The 21,094-nt window shown below is 42.8% G+C and overlaps 1 protein-coding gene across 3 annotated transcripts in view; it reads right to left on the bottom strand.

Moving 5' to 3' along the window:
* Positions 1-1,497: 1,497 nt before the first annotated feature.
* SCAI (suppressor of cancer cell invasion) overlaps positions 1,498-21,094 on the bottom strand; it is an 83,527-nt gene continuing 63,930 nt past the window's right edge. For all 3 annotated transcript variants that reach the window (XM_082207693.1, XM_082207692.1, XM_082207694.1), the window contains 7 exons: positions 20,195-20,273; positions 16,261-16,360; positions 15,574-15,655; positions 12,144-12,216; positions 8,624-8,797; positions 8,283-8,383; positions 1,498-7,597 (listed from right to left, as the gene is read on the bottom strand). In XM_082207693.1, the coding sequence (XP_082063819.1) occupies positions 7,448-7,597; positions 8,283-8,383; positions 8,624-8,797; positions 12,144-12,216; positions 15,574-15,655; positions 16,261-16,360; positions 20,195-20,273 (759 nt within the window). In that variant the 3' untranslated portion in view covers positions 1,498-7,447. The remainder of the gene's footprint in view (positions 7,598-8,282; positions 8,384-8,623; positions 8,798-12,143; positions 12,217-15,573; positions 15,656-16,260; positions 16,361-20,194; positions 20,274-21,094) is intronic.

Below are 21,094 nucleotides of genomic sequence, written 5' to 3'. Positions count from 1 at the left end.
TGGGATTAGAGAGGAAAGGGGACAGAGAGAGAGAGAAGATGCTAAAGCAGGAAGTGAATGTAAAATCTTCAGGAAGATATTTAATTCAGAAATCTTCAGACAGCAAATGTCACTGTGGATCCAGACACAGCCCATCCCAGGCTCCTCCTGTCCGAGCAAAGTGTGAGGAGACAAACCTCAAGCCCTGCCCAAAATCCAGAGAGATTCAACCATGAAGGCAGCCATTTCTGGGAAGACATGTAGGAAGTGGGGGAGGGGAGAGTGTGTATTTTGGACTAGCAGGGTCACCAGGAAGTCTGTGGAAAGGGCCACTTTGCCTTAAGCCCTGAGGAGTGGGGATGTACCTGCATATCCAGCATTTACTTGCCTGATTTTCCCCTCTGTTACTGTGTGAGGAGCCCAACAGGCCCTACAGAAGTTTTTCTCCAGACCAAAACGACTTATACAGTGGTACCTCGGGTTACAGACGCTTCAGGTTACAGACTCTGCTAACCCAGAAACAGTACCTCGGGTTAAGAACTTTGCTTCAGGATGAGAACAGAATTGCGTGGCGGCAGTGGGAGGCCCCATTAGCTACAGTGGTGCTTTAGGTTAAGAACAGACCTCCGGAACGGATTACGTTCTTAACCTGAGGTACCAGAGATGGTTTGGGCAGCTCATTAAAAGGTAAAGGAACCCCTGACTGTTAGCTCGAGTTGCGGACGACTCGGGTTGAGGCCCTCATCTTGCTTTATTAGCCGAGGGAGCCGGTGTAAATAAACCGCTTGTGGCGAACCAGAGCAGCGCACGGAAACGCCGTTTACCTTCCCGCCGGAGCGGTACCTATTTATCTACTTGCACTTTGACGTGCTTTCAAACTGCTAGGTTGGCAGGAGCAGGGACCGAGCAACGGAAGCTCACCCTGTCACGGGGATTCGAACCACGAACCTTCTGATTGGCAAGTCCTAGGCTCTGTGGTTTAGACCACAGCACCACCCTCTTTAGGGGCCCTTTAAGGGATTTCATTTCTGTCACAATTGGCAGAAGCAACAAAACAAACAAAAATGGTGGGTCCCCGTTGTAGTCCACCCCTCCCCCATTTCCTAGAATTCCCTCTGCAACTGAGTTCTTAAAGAGACAGTAGCTCTTTTACCAGTCCCAATAAATTCCTCCAAAAGAAAAGGAACCTGACAGAAGCAGGGCAGGACTGGAGGGTGAGATGGTCCTTCACTCTGGAAGAGGAGGCAAAAGACTTGAAAGACTTGAAATGCCTTGGAGCCATCCTATTAACTGAATGCCCTCCACTCCTCTCTGGAAGATCGCACTGCAGGAGATGCAGCACAGAAAGGCTGCCTGTGTCTGGTGATCAAATTACAATACAAGGGTTCACCCAGCTGCAGAAATTTATGTGGCAAGACCTCTGAGTATTATATGATGAAAAGACCTAAGAGGAAAAAGCAGACTTTGAAACAGTATGCACAAGAGAGTATGCTTTGGAAGTGCCTATATATATATATATTTAAATGTGAAGTTCATTAAATGAAAAAGGGAATCAAACCCTATAACAGCAGGAAGTCTTGTCCAATCCCTAATCCCCCCCCTTCCACTAAGCATAAGACAACAACCTGGATTCAAAGCAAGTTCACAGGGGGACATGAACATCAATTTCTATTTTTGGAGATCCACCTAAATTCAAGACTACTCTCAGCTTTTCCTTTTGCCTTTCTAGTCTCCAAGACGTGTCCAAGCAGCCATTTCAGATCAAAATATCATTTCTCTCCACACTCACAAAGAGCAGTTTTTCTATTTGGAAACCATTACTAAAATACACTGCAAAAAGCAAGTTATGGCTTTAAGGGTCTCAACCAGAGCTAATTTATTATTGCCATGCCAGCACATAGCAGTGCTGTAATATATTCAGAACAATACAGTTAAGTGCTTGAAGCCCCAACAAACTCTAAAACCTACTGCTCACTTTCCACCAGAACCGCTAAAGCAAGAAGGTGGGAGAGCTTCCCTTTTTCCTGGGTTCAAATCTGTGAAGTATTACAATATCAATCTATGTTGAAGGAAAAGCTCACTTGACCAAAGGCTACTACCGCACTGGAGGCAAAAAATCTATGTAACAGGTGCTAGTCAGGTTTGCATATTTGAAAGTAGGGTTGCATGGGCGTAGCAGGAACTTTTCTGGAGGGCAGACCTTTTGTTGGGGGGCAGCTATGTATTTTTATTGTTATTGATTGGGGGGCAGCTGCCCCTCACTGCCCCCCTTGGCTACACCTATGCAGGGTGGGATCTGCATATGCAGAGCAATGTTATCAAGGACATCAAGGAGAGGCAGAGAGATATCAAGAAGTGCCAAGACTTAGGCTGCAGGATAAGGAAGACTTATTACTAGACTCTTCATTCTTACATCTCTGCTTTGGCCAACAGTACTGTTTCGCCTCTCCGGTATCAGGGCTTGTTTAGTATTACATGAACTACCTACATTTTTTGCTCTGTTGTGTATTTCATGTATGTACAAACACACCATGGGGGGGGTATTGGTGGTTTATGTAATACTGATTCTATACTTCATATCCATAAAGAGCTGTACCATGTGCTGAGAACATACTCCTCCCAGACAAGGTGTTGCTGGAAACTTCAACCCAACAATGCTGGCTCAAAAACAGCTAGTGTATTGGCCCATATTGAAAATCAGCAGGTAGTCTCCAGAGTCTTTTAAATCCTTGAAACTATTGACTGTGATCATTTGGCCCTTCAGATGATCACCAGCCAGGTTAGCTGGGGCTGATGGAAGTTGGAGCCCAACAACAACAACTGGATTCCCACACCTTCCCCATCTCTGACAAAGCATTTTCACTGCCTTAATTTGTCTTTCTGGATTTTAAAGTTGACTGCACCAAAATAATAAACAGCTGACTCACAACTTACGCACACAGAGTTTTAAGCACTTGGCCAAAAAAACCCAAAAATAAATTATAAAGGGGGCAGGTGTTTGGGGGGAAATATGTTGGCAATCTCACCTGCCATTGCACTCACCTTGAGAGAGTGGTCAGAGGGGCAGGGAGAGTTTTCAGAGGCCTTGGGAGAGTACAGGTGGCCTTGGGATGGCATTTGGAGGTACAGGAGGAATGGGTTGTGTGTGTGGGTTGTTGTTGTTTTTTTACTATACATGATTTTGGCTTTGTGTGCTATACCCGCAACATAATCTCTACATAAATTGAGAGTCGATTGTACAAGCAAAACTGAGACAAAATGTTCCTGTTTACAACCTGTGCCTTATGCAGGCATTAGAGAAGCCAACTTTTCTTTACCCAATTTCAGCTAGAAACATAAACTACAATGCCAGACTTACTTATCCACTTAAATCTAAGTTGTTGGTTGTTGTTTTTTAAAAAGAAGCCGTTCAAATAGAATGTAGTACTTTTGTAGAATATATGAAGGGGGGGGGGGAATCTGGATACAAAGACCAATTCATCTGGTAAAGTCTTTCAGTATCTCTCCATAATATTTTTCTAAATTTAAAGCTAGTAGCATAATTTCAAAAATGGATAATGTCTTCATCCAGCAGAGTTGTTCCCTTTGCTTGATGTGGAGATCAGCCCAAATAGTACCACATGATCACTTGAGCATTTCCTTGAGCAATATGTGGTATGGAAAAAGAGAATGGTTGCTGCCTTCGATTTCAGCAAACATTCCTTGCCACATCCTTGTGGCCACAATGATAGGAATATTCTGTATTTGTGTAGTTGGTACAGTGAAGGGTGTCCCTCACTATTCATTTGATTGTCCTATACATAACAGGGCCAGAAAATACTTTCCTCAACTCTTAATTTGGTTTGATTCTATATCAAGCCTGCAGATCTTTGCAGGCAAACCATCAGGCTTGTTACAGAAAAGAAGCTGCAGCAGAAAATATCAAGATAAGATTACATCAATGTGGTAGACTGGATATTCTTAAAACAAAATTGTAATATCTGTCCTTATTTGCTTTTAAAAATATAGTCCTTTAATTATTTGAACTTTGCATATCTGTTATGCTGGACTATGTATGGCTGGGATCCAGTTTTAACCTAAATCTAACAGTTAAAGCAAAACTTGAACAGAATACAAAATGCAAACTCTAAAACAGAAATCTCATTTCCAAGCTTGTGGACACAAGCTATTTCAGCTAAAATGAGGCAACATGGAGTAAGGTAAGTCAGAGCCAACTGTGGAAACTGACGTATGATCACCACAGGTGACCAGAGAAACCTTTGGACCTTGAAAAGGAAGAATCTCCTTGATGGAAACCTTGGCTTCCAAAATGAACACAAGTGTTCCATATTCTTAGTAAATTTCCCCTAAGAACCATTTGCCATTTAAAGACTACTCAGAGGTACATCAGCGGTAGAGGGAGACGTATTGGCACCAGAATGTTTCAGGGACGTCAGTGTGTGTCCATCATCACAAACCTTTGGTTTGCAAACATTACAAGGTCACAGTTCAGTAAGAATTAGATGAAATACTTGTCCCGAGTTTAAGGCCTACACAAGTCCCTAATCTGTTTTTGGACAGTGAAGTCCTCCAATAAGAAATTCACATTGCTGAAACTAGGCTTCTGAATTATGGACCCATGAAACCACCGTCTTGAGCAACGGCACTCTTAATTATGCTCTCTTGCAATAGAACAAATTCTGCTCAGCACCTATGTTTAGATTTTTTTTTTTTAAAAAAAATCCGTATTCACATGCTTCTCAAGCTATCACACACACACACACACACACACACACACACACACACACACACAATTTACAAGAAGCACCCTCCACAAGCTAGCAGACTGTGCATATAATACATATAACAAACACCTTTTACCTACACTGTTGTTATTTTACTTTTTAAAAAATCAGGAAAATGGGAGCACCCCAGGGAAAAAATGCAGCAGTGCCAGTTACCAAACCTAACTTGATGGAAACAACTTGGCAATTAAACTGTTCTTTCCAATTGCCTGTCAAAAGTGAAGGCATTTTAGAAGCAAGCTCACTGGGGAGCAGGGAAGAGAACAACATCTCTGCAAAAACTCTGTATCTACTTGCCCATGCCCCATTGCACTTTTTTTGCCCGACCTAAGGCACCTCTCACTACACCTCCCAAGCATTGCCTTCTCAGAGTCTGGAATGCATCTCAGTTCTGCTGTTGTGCCCAGCTTGTTGGCTATTGCATCATACTTTGGGCAGCGGCGTACATGGCAGCCTGCTGGAAGAGATACGAAGGAAGCAATATTTTATGCGGACAAAACAGAATCAGGAAGAAAAAGAAGAAAAAGAAACACTTACTCCATTGTTCTCTCCTTGGCCTCCATGAAACCCAAGCTGCAACAACAAAACTCTTGTTTTTCCTATTTGACATCTCAAAGATATACCCCACAACTGCAGAATTACAGAAAACGCTCAATAAGCTTAAAAAAGTAAAGCCTGAAATGTGTGCTCACTGTGTTTGGTGGGTTAATCCTGAATGTACTGGCCAACAACTCCCCACAACACGCCCCCATTTGCAAGATGACCACCAAAGGAGTCTTTATCAGCAGCCCTTCCAGGACCATCTGGAAGACACTTAACACACAAACCTATGCTGTGTAATTTTGCCAGGACTTCCTATCCATTTTCAAATGAAACGGAATGTGTTCTTTACATTCTAAGTCTTTCAAAGCCTGTTGCTGTACTCAAAGATGAACATATTCCTTGGTGGGCAAAAAACCCCCACTGAGGTCTTTTCCAAGATGGTTGTATAGGAGCATGGGTAGACCTCTTGAGCCACAACGTGCCTTAAAAAGCTGGGTACTGAGGACAATTTGAGAGCAGCACCCTTCCCCAGCAACCCTTTCCTTCTGCTGCAGCATTCCTATTCCATTATAATTATATACTAGTATCTTCCTATGTTGAAAACAGACAGGCTGCCTTCAGGCAGTTTAGCTTCCCTTGCATTGCTCCCCTCCCCTTGACACCCCAGCAAAAACCCTCTGGCAGCAGCCTTCAGATTCCTGTAGATTGGCCCTCTAGATTGCTGCTGGACTACAACTCCCATCATCCTTGGCCAAAGGCCATATGCTTGCCAAGGCTGATGGGAGTTGTATCCAGCAACACCTGGTGGGCTAAAGGTCCCCTGCACTTGCTGTAGACAGAATAAATACTTAAGGGCTCAAATGAAAAGTCAGTATGTTCCCCCACACCTTCTCATCTAAACACAGCTCTGGCAGGGAAGATTCATGTTTTACACAGGCAGTGAGGGGAGGGACGTGCCTTTCCCACAACTATAAACAAGGTTTTATTTTGAGCAGCTCAGCCACAGAGGCAAGGCAGTGATCTTTTCCCCACTACACAGCATCAACTTGTGTTGTCAAATCACAAAAGACTGGGTAGGAGTGGGGGGTAAGAAAAGTGGCTCTCTTGGATCTGGGGAACACCACAAACAGGTTAAGGGTTTGTTCACAGTCCAAGTGTGGCAGTGGTAGTTTGAAGCAGTTCCTTGCCATGTGTTCATGTGCAGAGAGAGAGGCTGGCATTTTCCATCCCTAGATACAAGTCTCTGGGCAGAAGCTGAGGAATGATACTTCATTGTGTGGCGGAGGAAGGCAGATTGTCTCCTTCTGAGGTTTCAGAACCCAAAAACTGACTGGTTCTGACCTTCCTCCCAGGGCAGGAGGATTGTCATGGCTCTGCAAGAGGCACGGAGGGTGGTCCAATAAAGAGATGGGGGCCAGTCTCTTGATGTGATTCCTATGTCAGGAGGCGATTCCTTCACAGGCTGAGATGGGATAAAAGTCCTGCATTCTTAATCAACATGCAACATAGCTTTAACATCTGGATAAGGGGATTTATGGGAGTAGGGAACACTACATTTTCTGCGATCCCTTCAAAAGTGATGCTCCTTCTTGAGTTGGCCATACATATCTTGTTTTGAAAGACTTTTTATTATTGCTATTGCTGCTTTGCAATGAGTGATCCCATGTTTCACATTTCAATTCCAGAATCTTTGGGGACAGAAGAGGTCTTCTTCTTGGTTTGTTTGTGTTTTGTTTTTGCTTCCAAATTTTTAAAAATCGTACAAAAATAAAGAATTTCCACATACAAGGGCGAAAAGTGACCAATAGCATTTTTTCCCTAAATACTTAGGCTCATTTATGATGTGTCGCTGGTTCTCAACCACCACAAACCAAAATTTTAAACCCAAGGGATTCCTTTAAGTCTTTAATTTTTTTAAAAAGATGCAGGAGGGATTAGTTTATAAAATTGACCCCATACAGAATGGAACAGCCGTGCCCACAGCCATTTCATTTGTTTAAAAAAATAATCATTAAGTTTAAAAATAAAAATCAAGTAAATTCCTTTTGTGGATCTTCACATTAGAAAACTGCACCATTTCAAAAATCTGTGGCTGGGAAACACCCCATTGCAGTAAGAAAGCCAGAATGTGTATTTCCATTTTAATAATCATCAAGCGTGGTTTCCAGGAACACATTTCGAACATCCAGCATGGAAGCCAACTCCAAAATATGCTTTTGGAGGTGTGGATTCTCCACAGTTTCGTCCCTTGGCAACTGGGGGTAGGATTCTGGATAATTTCTAGTTTCCTGCTATAGGAAGCGGGGAAGAGGAGGAGAGAAAAAATAGAATTTCAATTTTCCAGTACAGTAATCATTGCAATTTCATGAAAAATATCTAAGTGGTCCTCTTTTCAGCTTCTACTGAAGACCTCTTTCTTCCAAGAAGCCTTTTAAGTAGAGATTCTTTTCCAGTTTGTATCTGGAATTGTTTTAAAGGTGTTTTTATTGTTTTATTGTTTGCTACCCCTGAGCTCCTTTGGGAGGAAGAGAGGGACAAACAAGATATATTTATGCTGATGATCTGTGATTTTAAATTTTACCTTATTTTTTTTAAACACACACACACACACATGTATGAAGAAAGCTGTGTAAAAATTTAATATAATAATCAGCATAACTAGCATAGATGTTTTCTTAATTGTCTGTGCTTGGTGGTATAGAAAGGTTTATGGCAAATTTTGAAAGGTTAAAATAGAAGGTGCCTGCTGAGCCTCCTTAGGGAGAGCATTCCTACAGGACTGGGCCTAATGTTGCTAAAAACTTGATGGCTGCTTTGATTTCACTGGGACTACTCAAAGTAGAGCTTGGTTGGATACAATCCACAGTCAGCACCTATCAAAGAGCTGTTTCAACAACAAGAAGGGAAGAGTTCAATGCTGCTTTGAGATTTTCAAGCAGTATGATTTTTTAAATAAAATAAATAATAGATAAATACCCGGAAGATTTTGTGCATCCTCATGGTAGCTGAGCAAAAGATGAATCTTGTTAGAAGTAAGCGAAGGAATTCATCTCCAAAAAACTGGAGAAAGGCCTGATCTGCAGAAAGTAAGAAGGCAGCTCTTAAAGAAAAGCTGAATTCAGAAAGTTATTTTTTAAATTTCTGGAGTGGAAAGGAGACTCTGAGTTGCATGTAATGCTAGTCAGACTCATTAACATCAATCTGTCTACTCTGAATAGGACTAAGATGTGTAAAAATAGTAAAAATAACAAACTCATCATCTTTGTTCATTTTCAGCTGCATGGTTCCCTTGGTCTAAGCATACCTACAGTACATACCTATGGAACGGGAATGAGTCAGCAATTGTGCAATATCCCGGTTAATTTTGCGAAGGTAATCATGACACTTGTCCCACAATCCTTTGCGCATGCTTGATAATCCAGAGACAAATAGGAATGCCATTAAAGGATTGTTCAGGAAGAAGGTGAAGAGGCTGCCTCGCTGAGACTGATCTGGAAGGAAATAAACACAAAATGCACTTAGCATACGAAACAGGAGAGGTGGTTGCCCACTGTTAACAGCCATACAACCCTCTACCATGACACATAAATAGGGAGACACTATTATAAATGCACCAAAGATGCCCTCCTATCCAAGTCTCACAAACTTTGCTTAGCACTGAGCAGCAGCAAATTTATGTCAAGGGTCTAACAGGTTCCCTATAAACCCAAGGTTGTATCAAAAGAAGTTGTACTCAGAGCAGACCCACTGAAATGAACATGCCTAAATTAACGATGCTCATAAATTTCAATTTACCTAATCTGAGTAGGATTGGCTACAACTCTCAGATTTATTTCATTTTGCATACAAACTCACATTTTCCTTTTATTATTTTTTAGACATACAGTCTGCTTCATCCTTACAGATGGCATTGGGAACTAAAGGTGGGGGGTTTTTTGTTTTATTTTTTTAAAGCACCAACAGAACAATTGCTCACTTGACTGAAATCTCCACATGTTCATGATCTAACCTTAAGCTCCAAAAGGCCAGTCCAAACAAGGTAGATTTTACACTGCCGAAAGGTGTTTAGGCTTTGACTGTTGACAAATGGAAGGGGGGTGGGGGACCAAAAGCCATTCTATGATGCGAACTATCATTCTGTAAGGTACCAGCAGAAATCTGTCTATCCAAAGATATGGAACCTTAGGCCCAGGAGCCAAATATACCCGGCTCAGGGAAATCTCCCTAGGTCACAACCCTCAGTGAACCTGATTCGCATCTCAATATGCCTTGCTGGAATATGCCCTTGATTTCTGAGACCACCTTTTGCTTGTATGGATGGAGGAAAAAGAAAGGGCGTGTGTGAGCATGTGAGGAAAATGTTCTGCTGCACAAAGATAAAGTTTACATTTGTTGCCCTGCCCACTACTGGCATATGGACCCTAGAAGATTTCTCAGAAGGGAATGTGGTCCTTGGGCTGCAAAAAGGTTCCCCATTTCTATTATATCCTACTGATCACTGCAGACACCCTGGCTGTGGCGATCAAGGAGTGTTTCCTAATTATGATTTACCCACTGATAGCTATATTATTTGATTATCTGTTATCCAATGCAAAACATTTCTCCAAAGCGTCATCCAATACAAAGAGGCACTATTACCCCAATGGGGAGAGGAAGCACAATACCTTGAAAAAAACTATCCCCAACCCAATCCCCAAAACACACATATGAAGAATTATTTGCCAGCAATCACCATCCCAATTATTCACCAGAATGAAAGCTGATCCTTCAAACTTGACTAGCTCTTAGCTCTGTTTCAAATTTGTACAACTAAGTAAAATGAGAAAAAGGAGAGATTTAAGGTTCTGATCAGCAGGAACATTACACTAAACAAGATACAATCTTCCTCCCCTCTCCCGCTGGAGACATTCACCAGTTGGTAGGTGTTTTCTGCTTGAAAAAGGGTAAGTTCTATTATTTTCATCATTCCTTTGACTGAGGCTATGTACATATTATACATTTAAAGCACACCCTTCTCTGGGAAAAAAGAAAGAAAAAGAATCCAGGAGCTACAATTTCAAGTACCCACAACGAACTACAGTTCCCAGGTTTCTTTTGGGGGGAGATTTAATGTTGTTGTTTTTTAAAAAAAATGTATGATGTGTACTCAGCCTCATTTAGTGTTCTTTTCACAGGAACAATATTTATTTATTTTTACTCAAAACCTCTTGGCACATAATAGAACTTACCTCAATAAGGCCAAAGGGTGAAGTCTCCAGCTCCTTTCATGCATTCACTGCTGACCACCACCTTCCTGTGTCACAAATTATGTCACCAGACTGGACTTCATGCTGGGAACCAGTAGCAGTAAAGGGGCTGCTCTCTCAGAGAGCGACACACCAGAGAACCACTTACAGTTATGGGGACTGGAAAAATGGGTTGGAAAGTTAATAGAGAGCTTTTGAATCGATCAAATATTTCGCTCCCTAATTAGATTACAAGGCACTCCAAAAAGACTTCCGTTAACGTTAGTCCAGGCAAGGAAGAAACCCTAAGAGAGAGTGCCCACCACAGTTACCGCTGCAAAGGAAGAGGAGATAATACCACCCCCCTGCCCCACATTTTATCTGCACGAAGCAAAAGGACAGCGGACGTTAAGGAAAAAAGGAGCTGTTGTATGCTCTGTTTGCACTATATATTTAAATCAGTATCATACCACTATAAACAATCATGGCTTCCCCCAAAGCATCTTGGGAACTGCAGTTTCTTAGGGTGTTTAAAGTCGTTAGATTAATTCCCCTCACAGAGATACACTTCTCAGTGTGGTTTAACAATCAATTATTCTTCCCAGGAAACTCTATTTATTTTGCGAAAAGTGACTAATAAATATAATAAATAAAAACAATAACTCTAGGAATTGTAAATTTGTGACATGAATAGGAATCTCCTAGCACCCATAACAAACTACAGTTCTCAGGATTCTCTGGGGGAAACTGTGATTATTTGAAGCAGTATACTACTGCTGTAAATGTATAGCACAGAGGGGTCCTTACACAGACCCTGGGTCCATCCAGATTGATACTGTAGACATCGACTGACAGCAGCTCTCTGGGGTGTCAGGCTGGAGTCTCTCCCAGCCATACCTAGAGATGCCAGGGATTGAATCTGGAACTTTGTGCATGCAAAGAAAATGCTCAACCCTCTGGACTATGGTCCTATCCCCCAAGAAAATAAAGAGCCTGATTGCACCTTGACCTTTAAAGCCCTACAAGGCTCAGGAGCACAATAATTCAGGGACTGCCTCTCCTCATACAAACCAGCCCAGTCCCTGGAGTCTTCATTTGAAGTCCTTTTCTATGTGCCCCACCTGAGCATCTGAGAGAAGTGAGGAGGCTGGCAACACTTTTCAGTAGTACCACCTGCGGAATGCTCTCCCCAGACTCATGCCTGGTGCCATTCTTATCAATCCCTAGGCACCAGGCTAAGAGCTTTTTGTATACCAAGCAGCGGAATGAACAATGCAACAACAACAACAGGACTAAGCACCAGAGTTTCACCAAGCATCCAGGACACATGTTTGCTTACAGGCAGCCAATTTCAAGGCTCAACAAGTATGTTAGTGAAATATTTATTGTAAACTTCCAGACGACAAATGCCCTGTTCTTGCAAAAAAAAGAAAGAACTTCTCACTGTGGTTCAGGGGATCAAATGAGGGTCGGGAGATTGGGAGGTGTCACTGCAGCTTTTTAAGCTGGGAAGCTAATAACCCCTTTTCCACTGACTTTTGTTGTTGCTGTAAAATACAGGAACACAACGAAACACCTCAACTCCTGTTACAGAGGAAAAACACCTTCATACCTTGCAACGCTTTTGGATATGCTGTTGGTGAAAGTAGGCACACCAGTGGTTGTCCAAATAAGTTTGTGAAATTCTGGAAGAGGAGCGAGAGAAAGAGAGAGATCTCAGCAGTTTGGTTTGAGAACACGTACAGCAATAGGAAGCTAACGGAAAGGTAAACCTGATCAGTTGGTTGAAGAGGAGGGCTACTGGGAGCCCCATACAAAAGAAAGAGTGGGATGTTCAGTATAAAAGTAAAATTCCCTAGCAATATACGCCTCTGCATCACAAACATGTTCTTCTCTGCCAAGGCTAAACACAGGGTGCTCTGGAGACACCCAAGGCCAGGCCACTGCCACCAGAGGGACTTGACTGTCACCAGGTGATCAGCACTAAATTGTGTTTGTGTCACTCAGAACTACCACAGTGCTGCTTGCAACCTGGATTACTCCCTGGTGGCGAGCAAGATCCATCTCTAGTCAAAAAGGGCCCATAGTACAAAGCAGAAAGTGTGGCCTTGAATCAACACCACCAGAACAGTCATACCTGAACTTTATGAACGCTTTCCTCTTTTTAAAAAATATCCAAATATTTTTATTGGTTTTCATGTAAATACAAGAACAGCATATAAATACAGTAACTTTGTCCAGTGGTACCTTCTTATTAAGTTTCATAGGCAGTACACAGTACACAGGGAATACGTTTATTTATGCACTGTCCTTTAAAGTATCCACTCCACAGAGATTCTTGTGTTGTGTGTGGAATAAAAGTATCTTCTGTCTCATTTATAAAGGAAAAGAATGGAAGCCAAGTCTCGCCAAAAGTGTCTATCTTTGAAATGCCTTTAATTACCCTTCTATGACGAGTAAGTTGTCCTGACAGAGCCACATTCCAAATATTATTTACCGAGATTTCAATGGGGATTTCAATAGGTTTCCAGTATTGTCAGCTACTCTACTGTTAATCAGGCTGCTGATAATAGAAAAAATACTAAGTCTCCGTATTTAAAGTTATTATTTAAACTTGAGTCTAAGGATAACAAGGCAAGAACTTAATTGGGTGGAAGGGATTGCTGCATAATTTTGAAACGTGGGCAACTTACATCCACCAGGAGCTACACCTCAATGCCTTCCACATGTGCTGTGTCAGAAAGATTTTGGTTATCACATGGGAGGACAGAGTTTCAAACAAAGACATGCTCTCCCAAATCCACATTCCCAGCATGTTCACACTCCTGTCTCAGACATCTATGCTGCTTTGGCCATGTCCACAGAATGGAAGATGGCAGGATCCCCAAGAATGTGTTCTATGGGGACCTGGTTTCAGGCACTAGGCCTACTGGCAGACCAAATCTGCATTTCAAAGATGTCTGCAAATGAGACATGAAGGCTGACAACATCAACCCCTTGGAGTGGGAATCAGTTGCAGACGACTGCAGTGCCTGCAGAAAGTCAAGTTGTGTATCCCTAGCAGGAGGAATGACCACTGGGAGAAGCACAGAGATAAAAAAAAGAGCCATGGCACATCTGCAGCAGCACAACTGGATGCCTTTATCTGCTCCAGATGCAACAAAACATGTCTCTCCCGTCTCAGTCTCTACAGCCACAGCAGATACTGTAACATTCCAACAGCTTGACTTCAAAGGCGAACTCCTCCAATGCCTCAAGAGACAGAATGAGATCAACATTAAGAATTAATGCCTGAGTTTGATTCCCCACCCACCTCTTTCACTTCCCTGTCACTTTCCCCTTGTGTGTCATGTTTTTGTCCGTAAGCCACTGTGGGAGCCTTTTTGGCAGAAGAGTGGACTACAAATGTTCTAAATAAGTAACAGAAGACTTTGCAGTGCACCAGGGGATGTCATGTGGACAACGTAACACAAAATTTAACTTTCTGTATACAACAGCTAATGAGACAAAGCAAATGTTTTGTTTTTTTTGAGGCGGATGACTGCTCAGTTTTTCCAGCCAAATGAGTATTTTCTAGCACGTGGTGGAAAAGAGATGCTGGGGAAAGTTGGAAATTTAAGGCAGGGGAAAGGAAGGAAAGCATCCTTCTAGTTTCTATCCAGGACTCAGCCTGTTAAGACAGCAAGCGCTCTTCCAAATGTGTCAATTCCACTAAAATTCATTAAGTTAATTCCTACTAAGCTTGTTAACATATTAAAGAGCAGCTGGGTCTAATCAGAGTAATAGTCACCCCCCCTTCTCTCCCTCCCAATGTCAAAGTGATGATTAAGCACAGAGCTCTGTGCTACTCTACCCAGGGCATGCGATACAGACACTCTCATTCAGTAACAAGAAGCCGAAAGCACCAGCCTGAAGATGACGAGTGAGACCTCGTCGAAACGTCGCACAGACACCCCGACTCTTACACGGGAAGACACCCGAAGACACCAAAACCTGCATTCCTATACCCGTGAAAATCTACGAAAGCATATATATATATATATATATATATATATAGTGCAATAAGGTAACTAGAATTAGCAACAGCAAAATACAACTGAAATAGTCAAAACAAGGAAGGAAGGAAGTTACAGCACAGCTGCTGGCACATTAACATGGGTAGGACTCTCCAAAGGGGCTGCAGTTATCCATGGGTTAACACATCACACCACCTTAGAGAACTCTAAAAAGTCCAGTTGCAATTGTGCTTTAAATCTCAGAATTAAGCTCAGTACCAAATCCCAAATATGTTGGGTATTTCACTGTTTCATAAAGGACATTTTAGTGTTTTATAAAAGTCAGTTACTACTACCAAGGCATTATGTTTTTTAAAAATTTGTTTGGTTTTTTGCTTTGTTCCCTTGAATAAATTTTGTGTATACACATTACAAGAATGTTCTATTTACAACAAATGGCACACGTAAAATGCATTTTAAAAACATAAATTACTGTGGTGTAGGGAGAGGGGCTGACTTTAGAAGCACTCAAAACACAGACATCTTAAAATCATCTAATCTGTGAGTCCTGCAAGAGCCTCCCTCCCTGCTTTGCTAGGGTGGGGTGGGGGGCAGCACCCTGATTCCAGCTGCAAAAGCAGCTGGTGCTGGAGAGGCCATAGACTATCTGACCTGTGAGGCCAGTAAGTCCTGCTGTCCAGTATGTCTAGAAACTATTGGCATGGGGGGGGTGTTGCTTGGGAGTTAATGCTGGAGTCAAGATTTAATTCTGATACATCATTTTTATCTGTTATTGAGATTACATTGCTTAGCTTTTATTCTCAGATCTTATGATCTACGTAACAATTGTTAAATTTTGCTGTGTACTTACTGAGAGGTTTTCATTTTTTATCATTTAAGATTTTAAATTTGGTTGCATTTTTGTACCTACTAGAGCAAATTATGCGAATTTTCTCGGGTTGTAAGCCATCTAGAGCACACCTTAACTATGGAAAGGAGGCATATAAATAAATAATGATGGTGATAATGATGGATAAAAGTTGTTACCTTGTAGGCAACGCTGTTAGAGGAGTCCACTATGATAAACAGAGGCTTCCTCGTGAAAGGATAGAGATCACCAGGGTGTAGACTAAAAGAGAGAACAGAAACGGTTCAAAAGTACACTTGGTAACTGGGAAGAGATTGTTGCTTCCTTAGTAACATAACATAATTCCATGGGTCTCCCCACCGCCCATCACAACCTTCCATTTACTGTACTTATTTATAAAAGCGCTTAAAGGAAACTAAGCAAACCTAAACAGGACCCTCCACCCATCAGTTTAAACAGAGAGGCCTGAGGTCATGGTCACAAGAACATAAGAAGAGCCTGCTAGATAATGCTTCTTGCTTGCCTGGATGGAGAGATGAAAGTGTGTGCCTACAGCACGAAGGTGTCACTTCCACTGCTCCCCCTACTGCCTTTGGGCCCACTCACCACCAGCATGCAGCCACCCAAAAATGTTACTTTTGCAGGAATGTGACGCGCAGGTTGAAAAATACCCCCCAATCCTGCCCTTGAGGTTAGGGCTTTATAGGAAATGTGTATGAGTATGTGTATGAGAAGCATCAGCCTCAAAATCCCAGTTGGAAGAAGCCAGTACAAATGCTGAAACCATGTGGCAGCAAAAGTCCCGTAACTGAATTCCAAGGGCTGAGGGCTCCTGCCACCTGCTCTTCCAGGTACATGGTACTCACCAGTGCATCTCTTTGTACGACTGGTTCCGCTTGTGGATGCCATCCCCATTTATGATGTCCCGGTTGCTGTTTGTCAGGACACCCCCAAAATCATAGGGACCTGCAGAAAATGCAAACAGGAGGCCAGAATGAACAGCAGCTACACAGCGAAGTATTGGCAATGAAACAAACACGGGATATGGACAGCAGCCCCCATTTGGGAGAAAAAGGATAATCTGGGAGAGCTTGCAGATTACTAATGGATTATGGGTTTGGAAGTTCACTTGGCCAATGTCTGCACCCCATCTTGACAATACAAGATGTCCTTTAGCTTTTGATTCATTTTAGCCTATGAATTCAAAACACAACACAGATTCACTTCATCCCAATATAACTTACTATGATTTTGATTAGAATTTGGTACAGCTGCCATAGGTGGAATTGAGGGCTGCCAGCTGACTATCCCTGTTTTAGATTGTGTAGGGCCAAATGTATTGTGCCCTTTTCATTAGAGATCTCTCTAACTAAAACCGTGTTTATTTCACATATATACAGGAAGGATCAATATACGCCATGTTTAAACCCACACACCACAATCAAAATCAATACAACCAAGAACTAGAAATCCATCCTTCCACCTTAGTAGGTCAGGAAGAACCTTTCCAGATTTGCTGTGGATACCAGCCACCAGCATAGCGATAAAGAGAGAGAGAGAGAGAGAGAGAGAGAGAGAACGCTGATGGGAGAATGCCAAGGGAAGCTTAAAAAAGGAAAAGCTGGTTTTTTGACCCAACTCTGGGCAACAGCCACTTACACAACATGCTTCACTACCAGCTTCACAACTGCCTAGTGGGAATTCAAGCATTTCCCACAACAAGACAATGGGATTTTCCAAATGGTCTTTGCGCTTAACCATCTCTTTCCAGTGGAGACAGTATAATTTGTCTAGTTTGGCCCTAAGATTTTACTCCTTCTCCTGGAGACGCAGTTACTCATTTCACATAGCAAACTTGACAGGTGTCAAATGCGGTCTTTAGAATCAGGCTCCATCTGCACTATACATTTAAAGCAGCATCAAACCACTTTAAACACTCAGGGGTCCCCCAAAGGATTCTGGGAACTGGCGTTTGTTAAGGTGGTGAGACTTGTTAGGAGACCCTCTATTCCCCTCACAAAGCTACCATTCCCAGAGTGGTTTAACAGTTCCCTCTACCTGGGGTACTCTGGGAATGGAAGTTCTGTGCGAAGAATAGGGGGGGTCTCCTAGCAAGTCTCACAACCTTTAATAAATTCCCAGGATGCTTGGTGGGGAAGCCATGAGTTATTAAAGTGGTATGGTACTGCTTTAAAGATACAATGCAGATGGTGCCTCCCTCAAATGCTGCTTCCCATGCTCCTGAAGTTGTAACATTCTAGGGAACAAGTGATACTGTTTGCCCTTCCCTGTACGTTCAGCTCAGAAAGCCAATCATGTGGACTGCAGGTAACTATGTGCAAGTCCAATATTTTTAAAATTATCATTACAAGGCTGAATTCAGCAATGCCACATTGGTCTGTGTTGGCCACATGGATTGACAAGGATCATCTTTGGCTGACTTTTGTACATGGGTACAATTGGAAGGGCTGAGACAACAATCCTGGTTCTTCATTTACTTCCCAAATTTCACTTGCTGATTAATAACCAGTTTTACCTTCCCAAGGAAAGACCAAAGCAGCTAACAAAAGGAAACATTGATTAAAAAATAATATTTGTTGTGCAAAAGCAAGTATCAGGAATATTGCCATTGCAACTTTGCCTTACTGAGCTCAGAAGATTACAGGACAGTTTCATGGGTGAGGCAGAGCCTATCCTCCCTTTCTCTTTGTCTGATACTCCATCCTCCCATGGTTCAAGCGCTCTAAAATTATCTGCCTTGTTGTGCCTCAAGAGGCAGGTCCCATTCCTCAAACTCTGTTCAATTACATAAGACAAACCTATTCTCACCAGCTATCAGTTTACCCCTTCCTCAAATTATCCCTAATTATTTTTACCCCTTCTGCTTTTCCCCCATTTCAATGACTTAGTCAGGCCAGCTCTCTTTCCCTTCTAGAGTCCCAGCTGCATTAATGTCATCTCTGGGGCAGAATGGAGGAGGTTGACATTTTGCACAGATGGTCGCCAAGGCTCACCTCCCACTTTGAGCCAGAAGCGTTAACAGAAAATCGAGAAAGCTCTACAAAGGGTGGAGATGGACATTTGTCCTACCGTATGTTGGGAACAACAAAAGCTCATGCAGCAGGCATAAGACCCACCCACCCACAAAAACCAGTCAAGCGAGAGGACAAAGATTTGGCACCAAAGTACACAGCAAAAAAGACCCTGTAAACTTTTTGTTACAGGTGTTTTTGTGGGGTTTTTTTAAATATAAGTATCTGGAAAGGTTTATGAATCATGCAAGGAAAGATGAAACAAGCATGCATTTTATAAAGGAATGCAAGTCTTTTAAGTGAATGGAGCAGATATAATACGACATCTACTGGGAGGAATTTTTGTTGTTGTTGAATGCAAACATGGTACCATGAGAACCAATTCTTTCGCTTTGTATGATCCATTCATTCAGCTTCAGCCAATTTTTGGAATGGATCATCTTCATGATTGTATTTTTTGAGGGGGGTGGGGAGTTGTCTTAAAAAACAAAACAACAAACAAAGCACAGATGGCAGCTGCATCCCAATATTCTTCCGGGTCGGATAGGTGGGGTGGAGGTGGAGGTGGGTTGGAGGGAAATTACCAAAGTCATGACAAGGGCTTGAATTGTGAGGAAATATCCACCATCTCTACAGCACGCCCCCCCTCCCCCAGCAGTCATCCTTTGGCTGCACTTGAGTACTATCAACATGGCTTTGTGTTCATACTGCTTTGTTTTGTTTTTTAAATAAAAGGGACAATGAGCCCCAGAAGCATTCAGGAGGCACCATTTACCAAACACTTACAAGGCTGGTTATCATCTTCGTGTAGTGAAGATCAGGCACACACCACTCCCCAGTACTGTGATGTGCTCCATATGGAGCCTCATAACACTTTTAAGACCTGGTTGGATGGCAGAGGTGGGGAACCCTCCAGGGCTCTTTATCTGGCCCTTACGACTTTCTCCCTCTCTCCAGGCCATAACCCTCACTGGCTCTACTTCACACTGTGAATGGTTTTGGCTGGCTGGAATGGGCCCTAAACTCTGATAACGCCTCTTGCTTGTGTGGATGGAGGCTGGGTGTTTGTGTGTATTGTTTGTACATAGAAACTAGCCTACTGAACAAAGGTAAAAATTCACAATCATTGTTCCACCCACCAGTAGCATGTGGCCCCACGAAGCCTTCAAAGAAGGGAATGTGGCCCTCAGGCTGAAAAATGTTTTGTTGTCCACTCTTTTCTCCCTGGGGCATGAAAGGAGAACCAGTGTAGTGTAGTGGCTAGAATGTTTGTCAGACTAGGACCTGGGAGGCCAGGGCTCAAATCCCCACTAAGGTTAACCTACCTCACAGGCTTTTTGTGAGGATAAAATGATGAGAGGGAGAACCATGTAAACCACCTTGAGCTCCTTGGAGAAAAAGGTGAGAGAGAAACTAATGGAGACGTATGGGATACACATCTGCTGGGCATCACGCAGTGTGCATGGCATAGGGGTCCGTACACCCCACTTCTTCACCACACAAAGAAGATCTTCCAGCCCAGTAAAGCACCTGAACCGGGTGCTAACGCTTCCAACACCTGAAAAATCTTAAGGTGTGGCACAAAGGTAGACATGAGAAGAAAATCCAAATGCCACTTCCTGTTGGGCAGCCATGCCCAGCAAAGGCAATGCCAGCCCACAGCTTATTCTCCAAGAGAAAAAGCATTTGGAGGCTTCCCCCATCAGATTGTGGATCATAAAGAGAATTCAGGCCCTGCTCATGACAGGGAGCATTCCTTTATTTGTACCTTCACTATCCGAACGACCTGAAGGAAACACGCCAGTGGCTGACAGGTAGATGAGCAGGACACTATTTGCAGGCAGCTCCTGAAAGTTTGACAGGAGAAGGGGGGGAAGGGGAGTTGGTGAGGGAATATTGGAGAGGGGGGGGTAGGCATTTGTTTATTAATGCACAATACAGATACATATCATTTATTTTAAGCTGTCTGTATCAAGGATAACCCAATATTAATATTAAAAATGTTTTTAATATAAATGTAGCAGTAGGACTTGCACTGGATTGAAGGAATATTCCATCCTTAATAAGATAATAAGAGCCCTGCTAGAAGCACTCGCCCCTCATGTGGCTTCCAGCAACTGGTATGCAGAAGGTTGCTGATCAGAAGGTTGGCAATTCAAATCCCCGCGACGGGGTGAGCTCCTGGTTGCTCTGTCCCAGCTTCTGCCAACCTAGCAGTTCAAAAGCACACCAGTGCGAGTAGATGAATAGGTACCGCTGCAGTAGGAAGGTAAACGGCATTTCCATGTGCTCTGGTTTCCAGCACGGTGTTCTGTTGCACCAGAAGCGGTTTAGTCATGCTGGCCACATGACCCAGAAAGCTGTCTGTGGACAAACGCCGGCTCCCTTGGCCTGAAAGCGAGGTGAGCGCCGCAACCCCAGAGTCTCCTTTGGCTGGACTTAACTGTCCAGGGGTCCTTTACCTTTCCCTTTTTATTCAGAAGCATTTACTGCCTCTGACAATTGAGAAACAGCATAGCCTTCATGGCTAGTAGACATCAATGGCCTTATCCTGCATGAACTTCTCTAATACTCTTTCAAAGCCATCCAAGTTGGTGGGCCATTGTTGCCTCCTGCAGGAGTGAGTTCCATAGTTTAACTATGTGGTGTACAAACACTTCCTTTTATT

The sequence above is a fragment of the Podarcis vaucheri genome (assembly GCF_965113315.1).
Source record: "Podarcis vaucheri genome assembly, chromosome: Z".
Classification (NCBI taxonomy): Eukaryota; Metazoa; Chordata; class Lepidosauria; order Squamata; family Lacertidae; genus Podarcis; species Podarcis vaucheri.
This window is presented reverse-complemented; position numbering and strand designations above follow the sequence as displayed.